This window comes from Embiotoca jacksoni, unplaced genomic scaffold (assembly GCF_022577435.1).
Source record: "Embiotoca jacksoni isolate LCO1_2020_lvr unplaced genomic scaffold, fEmbJac1.0.p SCAF_18, whole genome shotgun sequence".
NCBI classification, from domain to species: domain Eukaryota; kingdom Metazoa; phylum Chordata; class Actinopteri; family Embiotocidae; genus Embiotoca; species Embiotoca jacksoni.
The window spans coordinates 3,456,380-3,466,855 of record NW_027185318.1 but is presented as its reverse complement, the minus strand read 5'-3'; the positions used below and the strand labels follow the sequence as shown (position 1 = coordinate 3,466,855).

Sequence of the window (10,476 nt, the reverse complement as noted above, 5' to 3'; positions counted from 1 at the left end):
ATGCTGCATGGACCGAAAACTAAAAGAAAAACAACCAAAAGGTGAAAACACAACAACAAAAAACTCCACAGAGTTTCATTCGGAGTAAAACAGACACATTCAGTGAGCTCATTTCTCAAGATATTAGCAGGACAATCTTCACTCAAGGTTCACTTATCCGGATCTTTCGACCATACCACATGGCCTTCATCGGCATATTAGTTTGCTCACTTGTCATTGGTGTGTGGGGATGTTTTCGAAGCCCTGTGTACTTGAAGGACATGGAGGAAAAAAAGTTTGAACATCCAGCCTACAGATCAATAACTGAGCAAACCTCATTTGTTCATGAAGACCACGTAAGAGAGTCGAAGGCTCTGGAACAAAATGTGAATCTTGGTAAGATTGCGGATTCCAAGGTTGATCCGTCAACACCAAGCTAACTTTGTCTCGACGTCACAGCAGTCGTATCGCTTTTTTAAGATGTTTTGTATCGTGGCCTTGTTGGTGCCTTGTCGTTGACTTCAATCAATATATTTTCAGTTTTGAGTTGCTGTATTTTTTTTATCATACAGATCATATCGTACGTGTGGCCAAGCTCTCTGTAGAGGATAAGAAAAAAAAAAAGACAAACTTAAAAAGTTGTTCATCCAGTCCCATCCCAGTCTATGATTTGTCTTTGAGTGATTTCAACAGTGACAAAACTGTTCAACTTTAAAACAGCCAAAAAGCTTCTTGTTGTTCAGTAGAGCGGATTTTAATCCATTTTGTGTTCCGTCTCAGAGAATGTATTATAATATTGTGCTTTTATCAAATTAATGGCATATTATTTCATAAAATTAAATGTATTTTGCTCCATTTTATAAGGAATCTAATTGTAGTTCCTCATGCTGTGTAAAACAGATGAAAGCTGTCAGCAGAGAGAGTGTGAAGTGGTCAGTGCAGAGAATCATGAAGTAAAATCCATTTGGGAAAAAAAAAAAACAACAACATCAAAGAGCATCTCAAACTTTCTGTCTCTGAACTGCCAGCATGTGCCGTGGTTTTCTCTTCCAGAAGCTTGTTTCACAGGTCATTAAATGTACTTTCCTTTGAAAAATACAAAATAAAACGTATTAGGGTATTCTTAGCTGTAATGACCATGTGAAGGAGGATTGTCCATTTTCATGCTTAACTAGTTTTATTGTATCCTGACACGTTCATATGCAGTCTGCTTGGCCATCCGATGTCTAGTAGCTTTCCAGACGCGCCCACTCTTTTCTGCCCTTGGTTATAAAATACGTGTATCATGACTACATGATTTCAAATTTGATTCTGCTGTAAATGTGGGTTGTTTTATCTCCAAGAAGCCTGAGGTTAAGGGACAGGCTGCATCTATGATTGATCTCTGCCAGGCTAATGAGTTTTCATCTGTCAAAAGTGAAGTGCTGTGATCTGAAATTAAAATTAATTCAGCTCAATCCACTCATTGTGTGCCATGAACTCCTTGTTACTCTCCTCTGCTGTGATCTGTGATGAAAGATCTCTGAGAGGCAGTGAGTCAGACTTCATGTGGTTAATAGTAGAGTGAACGGGCACATGATCTCTTCGGGAAATGTGACCAAGGATAATGCAACAAGACACAAATAAACTGGAGATGGAGACTGCCATAGCAGAAATACAAGTTTAATACTTATCTCTGTTTAACTGCATGACAGCAACAGAGCTACAAAAGAGGCTTAAATACAGGACAGAGAGGATTGAAATAAACTATATAATTAATGCACAAATCAACCATAACCAGACTGCGCTGCCAGAGAGGCTGGTACAGGCAGAGAAAAGACAGAAATTGCAAAGTGGACAAACAAACTCATTGGAACCAATTCAAAGTATTCTGCAGAACTTCAATACGCAGCAGCTAAGGCAATTCAAACCAGGAATGTTTGCTTGGGCATCTGCTACTCTATTTAGTAAAAGAAAAAAAGAGCCCAAACAACTACGTATTAAAGATCCACTACAACCTTACAAGTATGAAAAAAACAGTGTCTGGCTCCTTTTAAAGTACCTTTGGTGGAAAATGAAAAGACACAGAAGCAAATCAATATACAAAAGTTAACTTCACAACAGCAACAACATTTTAATGGTAGAAATTAATGAAATACCTTCCAAACACCTTTGCCTTATTTGGAGACAGACAGGACAAGTTTTAGGCACATTTCATATCGTTATTGATTCACCACTAAAATTGGATTTTTAAACATTTAATCAAAATAAAAGGGAGCCTACTCAATCCACCAACAAACACAGGCTGGCCTCAGCTAGTCCTGAGGTGTGCAGGAAGAAAGGCTCAGGTGAACTTCCTGCTCGTCGATATAAACTCCGCCCCCCCTCTTGGTCCTGGACTTCCTGTTATATCTTCTTTCACTAAAGGATTGTTTTATGACTTATGTTCAAATTCACCATTTAAAGGAATCATTTACATTTAAGAATTACTTTCATTTACCTGTTGAGAGTTAAACGAGAACATTGATGCCACTTTCATACACAGACATGACCAACGGCAGAGGGTTAGCTTAGCTTAGCACAAAGACATACAAGCAGAAACAGGCAGCATGGGTCTCTGCAGGTAGGTTTTACCGACCAGAACTCGGTTAACATGCTACATCTGGACTTTGTCACTGTCTGTGTAGTCTATGCTTCTATTTAATGGAGAGATCAAACCTGTCGTCTAATTCTCAGCAAGAAAACAAACCAGGTATTCATTTCAAATCTGTTTAACTGCTGATGACAGTGATCTCCTCTGAAAATAATCTAAAAATATCTAAAAAATAATTGCAGGCTCCCCTTCATGATGGCTGTTAATGTATGCAGGTGCATGTTGGTGTTTGGAAAACTGTATGTCTGCATACAAACTGCCCTCGGGACATTCCTCTGTTCATGCACCTCCCGGTCCCCTGACACCACATCCGAGTAACTGCTCATCCAAACCACATTTGAAAGTGGTTGCATTTTTGGTTGCATGCAAGATGTTGAAGATACTCAAATGGGTTTTTTTCGACGAAACATTTCACACTGACTGGATGGGTGCCATTTCTCTGCAGTGAAAAGGCTTGCGAGGGAAAATAACACCATTGCCTGCTTTCCATTTTATATATATATATATATATATATTCTTCATCGCGGAGAGTTATAAAAGGAGAAAGAAAAGTCCCTGACATTTCCCCTGTCACCCGTGGCAACTGCTGAAGGCATGTTTTTCAGTGAAAGGTGAATTCCTCTGGGTGTGTGTCCTGCCGCCCGCCTCTCTCCTGCCCAGATGCTTAGAATAGAGAATGTCTCTGCCTCCTGCTGCAAACATATTGTCACTCCCATATGGGTACGATTCAGCATGCAAATGTAAGCTTGAAAGTTGGTGTTTTATGTCCCCTTGAGATTTGACTGTCCAAACAACTTAAATGAGAAAGTTCATCCAGTTTTTGAATTTCAGATTTCCATTTTTCCAAGAACTGGATTAACTTTTCTGTCTATATTGGATCAAATATAAAAATTGAAAGTTGCTCCGTCTTTGACCCCCCCAAAAAAGCAGCTGATAATCCCACTTTAGTAGTTCAAGACCTTTATATCGTATCGCAACAATTTTAATTTGAATCTTTCAAAGATCGTTTCTTGAACTTGATGGGGAAATGTTTCACAAAGGAACCAACTCACCACATGGAAAAGGACTAAATAAGAACATAAAGTGCCTTCCCTTACAGAAAAACCTGATTTTCACGTGTGCAAAAACACGTGATTATACACATATGAAACCTCTATTTTGCCCATTGTAAACATGTGGTTTTGGACCATTTTATGGTGAAATGTGTGAAGCCTATGTAGATTACCATGTGGAAACTTTATTATATGTTGCAACATCTGGTAAATACGTCATACATGTGTCCCATTTGCAAAACATGGGAAACCTTTTTTCTCATAAAGGTTCATTTTAGTAGACTGTTCTTGGTGATGAAGCACAGAAGGTGCTAGAACCATACGGTGAGCTGCTGCTTCGTAGGTCAGTTGCACAGCCGAATGTTTGTCATATTTTTTTCATCTACCGACTGAACAAAAAATGAACCATAGAAAATCAAGTGTCGCTGGATTTAAATGATCCATTAATCTGTGTAGACAAGCTGTAATGCACCAGATGTGTATTCGTCCACAGCTGAAAATAGTCCTGAATAAATGCACTCTTGTTTGAGTAAAATTTGCAAAAAGCAACAGCGCCTGGTTGAAATGACCCTTTCTTTTTGTGAAACTGGTGATTGTTTTTTTGTTTTTTTTTTAGAGATTTCTAAAAACCACAGACCACACGGGGAAATCAGAGAGTTTTGAAACACGGGCTTCCACATGTATGTGAAAATAATGATAAACTGATTGTACTTATGGTGGCTGTTTAAGCAGCTGCTGACAGGCAGCTCGGTCCCACTGTTGCGGTTGTTGCTTGGCAGACTTGTGTTGCAGTCTCGAGGTCCCGGAGAGCCATCGGAGCGAGTCTTATTAACCGGAGCCCGCATGCACCGTCACTGTCCACTTCTCTCCACGGTGTGATTTAGGGTGAGTGAGTGATTGAGCAATGCCTTGCTTTCCTCCTCCATCAAAAACAGACACACACACACACACACACACATACGACCATCACTTAACAGTTACCATGACAACATTCAATACCCCTTCATTCCAAAACACATTGCAGACTTTCTAAAAATAATGTGTGTTGTCTTTTCTCACAGGCTCCTCTCCAGACGACAACCTTCAGAGCAAACCCTCGTACACTTCAAGGTAAGATTGTAGAACTGAACGATGAGTTACCAGAGGAGAAAATCATAATACGCTGTATTTCAGTCAGCAGCCTGTTGGGTTTTGTCGCAATCTAACCACTGGTTGGGGACTTGAGAGAAGGTCAAATCGGTCTCCACGAAGCCGAGTGACCAGACAAACTGAGCCTCGGTTGTTGTAGGCTGAAGCAAGACGTGGAGCATGAAGCCAACACAAATCCAGCAGACTCTCAGTGGGACAGGGAGGGTGAGGATACTGTTGGCAGTGCAGAGAGACAGATTAAGGCCATGTCAGCAACTCCTCCAACAGCAGAACAGACAGCCAGCTCATGGATGTGACTTTTACAGTGATACAACCAAATTGTTTACACGGGAGAAATGAGCCCTGTGTATTAAGACAACTCATCATCAACCACCCTCCCTTCTGCTCCATCTCTTATCACTATGGCTTCACTTACATGCAACACAAACAAACTGATACTCACACGGAAACACACAAATATCTGTCAGTTTTGCACTCGTTTTTTTTGGAGGAAGATGACAATACGAAACACCAAGGAGCAAAGAACTGGACGGCCTGTCGAGAATTTGGTTAAATTTCTGAAAACATTCTTGATGTGACATTGTGCAGTTGCATGAGTAAGTGGGCTGATATGCCTGAAGTCGCCCTCGTCTCAGTAGCCAGGGGCGATGAGCCATTCGATGCTCGGATCTTATGTAACACTAGAGGATGGGCTGTCAGTGGGAAGGAAATCAGGCATTGTGTGATTGATTTCAAAAGCTGACCATTGTGTTGTAGCCATAATCCATCTGTGAAAACCAATCTAAGACCAAGAGGAAAACACACTGACCTCGTTTAGCAGTAAAATATCCACAGATCACTTTATTTATTCTCCAGTAAGCACATAACATGGTTTTCTTTAAAGTGTAGGACAGAATCCAGTTTACAAAGAGTGCGTGCTTCTATTAACTCCAATAATAATGTGCGTTTTTGGTTGAAGGATAAGTAGGTGAAGTCATCGCTGTTCAGTAGCAGCTGATTATGATGAGGTAGACAGTGACACACCCAATATACACACATCTGGATGTTAAAAAGATAACACGCCAGTTGTCAGTCATGTCAGCTAAAAATACTTAAGTGTCAGGTAATTAAAAACAGACACATGGAGAACAACAACCTGCATAGGGCTGCGTACTGATACGAGGAATAGAGTCACTATAAATACACCACCTGCACAGTCAGTTAACAAACATTACACCTGTGGGCTGGAAAGTACCGACTGAACGAACTATGTGGGGATGAAACAGTTCAGTAGAAAACCCTGCCTTTATTCTTTTCTGTAAGAACTGCACATTTAGAAGTTGTAATATTTATTTTGTTTTGATGAAATTAAACTCGATTAAAAGCTGCAAATTTGCCAGTTAGTTTTCTTGTGTGGATTTCAGTGAATGAAACCTATGCAAGATAACATGTCTGAAGGATGTACTGTATTGTGCACTACATCTGGAAAAAAAAAAATAAAAAAAATCAATGCTCTTTCACTCAGATACAATTCTGAATATAAAAATAAACTTTATAAATATAAACTCAGACTAAAGCGATATAAACCACATATCAGCAGCTCGGATTTACAGTTATATGGTGTTATCTAATACTTGGCGCACTGTTGCTAAGTTACTTGGCATTATGGCCGTGAATGTAAATAAGAACCGACGATGACACATACAGTGTTATGGCAGCAATGATACACATATATTAGACAGCACACTCTAGTATTTGTTTTGAGTTAATAAATTCAAAGAAAAAAAAATCGCCATAAATTAAGTTTGTCTTTGTTTCGTGAGTCAATTATATATTTCCAGCTTTGCTTCCACATCGAAGCTCTGTGTTGGACAAACACAGGCCACTCTGAAAATCTTCACCTCTAAAGCCGAGGAAATTCTACGTTTGTAGCCACAACAACACAGTTAATAAGCATTACTAAGATAAGCAAATACAACACAACAAAACTACATAACACTAACAATAACTGGAAATTGATAGCCAAGGAACAAATATGTTATAATTCCTCCAAAATGCTCTTTACTTTCAATTCTGAAGGTCACATAACAGTCGATTAGTTAGGAGTTTAACAGTCATCAGGAGCCCACTGAAAGACTCACAACCTCCAGACACACCGTGTCGAGGAAGGTGCACGTGGACGTCTTAACAGTCATGGATCACTGAAGAAAGCTATCAGAGAGTGTAACAGTTCTTGTCAGTATCTATTGAATATAATGTTAGAAATTTGCTTTTCTTTTTCTTCAGTAGTTAGATTATAAAGTCACACAAAAATGTAATGTTGTGTAGTATCAGAAAAAAAAAAAGAAGAAGAAGAAAAAAGACAATGATTTGGAATAAAGTGATGAGATTTTCTTCTGTAAAATCACATTGCATTGTCCCACATGTTTTGCTAAGTATCACTGTGTTCCAGTTAGATAGAGAGCTGCCTTTGCTGGCCACAGTAACCGTCACAGTTTGAGTAGTGTGTGATGCCCAAATGTTAGATCTGGTGTTTCTCTAGTGTGCAACTCTTTTAAGATACATCACAAAGACCACTACAGTCACTGTTTATCATTTGAGTAGATATATCAAAGCCATTATATACAAAGAAACTCAACAGTTATCCTTAATGCTTTTTCTCAGTGTGAGGTGTTCGGATCACAGGTCCAGACTGAAGAGGAACCGAAGCCAGCTGGCTCAGATTCTCACAGCTGTACAGCAGCATTGGCCGGTAGCTAAACATCCACAGCAAAGAAAATAAACTCTGCGATTGATCGGTCCAACTGAAAAGTGTAACTACACCACACATTCGCTACGCTATGCGACCCCACTCACAGAGCAAATGTACAGCAGTTAAAGCCACAATGCTGTGAGTTACACAACCTTATTCCATGGCAACCATGTTGATGATTTGACAGCAACTGCTCAGCAGCTCCCGCTGAGCATCTCAGTCGGCCTTGTCTTCTCCGTTCTTGGCCCACCCTCGGCTCATCGCCGCGACCACGATGCTGTACATGTTGAGCCAGGCTTGGCGCAGTGGCGCTGTGTAGGCCTGGCCCAGACTGCACTGCAGCATGTAGAGAAGGGACTCACCCACTACCTGCACAAGTCAAAACAAACACAAAAGGTGGGGAAAACATTTTTTTTTTTCACAACTCGCACTTGTAAAATTGCTTTTTGAAAGTTGCACAATGAGATGTTGCTCCTACAGCAAAAGACTGCGTGTTGACTCCCACTGCCTGATGCTTCCTCCCGAGGTTGAGCAGAAAGTCCTCCAAGGAGTGAAGGTCATCCAGGTGGCTGACCGCTGCATCGATCACAAGCATCACCTGGGGTCACCAGCAAAGACACGCGCAGAAAGAGAAACGGAGAATGTCCAAAACTGTGCAGGAGTATGAGCTAAAGTTTCAAATGTCTGTCTCCTTGTAGGGGTGACTGCGGTGGACGGAGCTCACCTTGGTGACATGGTCCAGGAACTCAGGGCTGGAGAGGCAGTCTTGTGTGGAACCACAGTTTGTACTGTAGTGGAAAAGACTGAGGAGCGCAGGGTCCAGCTCAAACAGTCTACCACAGACAAATACCACACTGGTCTATAGGTGTATACACATGGCACGGGTTCAAACATTTACACCGACCCAAAATCAATCTATAGAGCATACATCTACAAATCTCTCCTGCTAGCGTCTGATTTAGCAGCAGCTGTCTCAAAGTAAATTGTGGATTATTGCCGCCTGTCGCCAAGCAACAAGTCAAGCCTCCGGTCCCTGCATGATGAAAGTGAGCAGCGAAGCATCAGTCGCTTGAGTCTCTCGCTACACCTGTGATACATTGTCTCACACCACGGCTGTTGAGTAACAAATCAAAAAACAGCAAGATCCTTTCACTTGTTATGATAGGATGTAATTATCTGCACAGAATAACAACCTAAAATATTTCTTCTCTTATTAAGTTGCTACACTGTCTTACTCCATTTAAGTCACGCTGTTCGTGTAGCACAATACCTGGAAAACATGACGACACCGTGAGGAACTTTGTTCTTGCCTAGGCTCTCCCAGCTGCCTCGTATCAGCTCCTTGTCTTTCCCTGACAGCTTCTCCATCCTCCTGCAGGCTGCGAGCACGAGTTCTTCTGGAGGGGGAAACACACAACTCCTCTACAGGACAAGAACGCTCAGTTTGAGGAAAGCCATAATATTTGGGTGAATCCACAGACAAAACTTCTGCCAACCCACCTGGAAAACAAAGTAGAGCATCAAGTGAGTGAAACACAGCTGATTTGCTAATAAGATGTAAAGAGAGAGAGGGTGATGGAGGGGGGGAGTGAGGGGGGGGTGACACGGCTGCAGGAGAAACGGTACACACAATCATACTGTACCTTTTCGAGGTCAGTCTTCTCTCTGAACTTCTTCTGGTGACGCCGGGCTGTGGGCTCTGTCTGTTTCTGTGTGTCTGGGAGTGTGTTTGTGTGTGCAGGCAGCAGCCTTGTCTGACACTCTGGTGCACTTGTTCTCTTTCCCCGGCCCACGGTGCAGTCAGGAAGACAAGTTGTGCCACGCTCTTATCTGTCACACTAGCCGCTTTCTCTCTCCCCTTCCCGTTTGCCTCTTGATATGCTCTCTCTCCAGCACTGGGGGATATTATTCATGCCACTGAAGGAGAAAAAGAGGAATCTCTCTCTTCTGCTCCAGAGAAGCTGCAGCGAGCCACAGCTCCTCCTGCAGGTGAACCGAGGACTGAAACACAGAGACCCGACATGCACACGTAACATACGTTGCACTTTTACCAAAAAACTTGCCAACTGGACTTTTACGTTACAATCAAGTAAAAACCAATAAACCAGAAATCAAGGTGAACAAAAATCACCAGAAAACACAACTAAAGCATTTTACAGTACAATTACTGCTTTAAGACAGGTGAAATCCATTGGAGGCCTGTATCATCTATTCTAGGACGTGTCCTCATGCAACCCGTGCATTTACAAAATTAAATGTGTGGGAATTTTAATATCGTGCAGTGGCTAGAATAATAAGAGACCTGAACGCACCACCTTGGTGAAATTATATTGTTCATCTGCTAAGCAGAGCCACTCCTCAAACAGCGTGATCATAACATTCAGCGGCCAAGCGTGCAGCCTCTCATTAATCTAAATGAGATGTGTTTGTTCCCTCTCTCAGCCTCCACACACATTTTGAGGCTACCGTTTTGTTTTTTTGAAAAAGATGTGACAGGCGTATGCTCCCTCACAGATGCAGAGTCCCACTCGGATATTATCTAACAGGTTGGGAGAGACTGGTTATGTTTTTCAGCTGTGCGTCAGGGAATCAGAGGTGCACAGCTTTTTCCTGAGGGACTACAAGGCAGTGGGGAGGGATACACGGTTCCCATGACAACCTGACAGGATGGAGCCCTTGAAGCTTTGTCACGTGATATCTGGAATTTCAGAGAAGGGACTCTGATTATTTATTACATCTCGACATATCATGTGACAATATTTAGTTTTTCTTCTATTTTTGTATCTTTATGAAAAATAATTCCATGATTATTTAGTCATGCTGAATAATACGACATACTTTTTTTTATGCCATTCTCTGTAGAGATGTACATCCGTATTAGAAATAAAACTTAACAAAAGTAGAGAAAAGAAGAAACAATCGAATTATAACCG

The 10,476-nt window shown here is 41.4% G+C and overlaps 1 protein-coding gene across 2 annotated transcripts; it reads right to left on the bottom strand.

The window, feature by feature from the left end:
- Positions 1 to 5,624: 5,624 nt before the first annotated feature.
- Positions 5,625 to 9,656, bottom strand: ngb (neuroglobin). Of its 2 annotated transcripts, none has more exons than XM_069152153.1 (5): positions 9,187 to 9,656; positions 8,814 to 8,965; positions 8,268 to 8,376; positions 8,022 to 8,141; positions 5,625 to 7,912 (listed from the first exon to the last, which is right to left on the bottom strand). In XM_069152153.1, exons 2-5 carry the CDS (start codon positions 8,909 to 8,911, stop codon positions 7,760 to 7,762), a joined length of 480 nt encoding a protein of 159 aa, XP_069008254.1. In that variant the 5' UTR covers positions 8,912 to 8,965; positions 9,187 to 9,656; the 3' UTR covers positions 5,625 to 7,759. The 2 variants fall into 2 exon arrangements, with proteins under 2 accessions (XP_069008254.1, XP_069008253.1); XM_069152152.1 differs by having other exon boundaries at positions 8,814 to 9,043; positions 9,187 to 9,655.
- Positions 9,657 to 10,476: the final 820 nt, after the last annotated feature.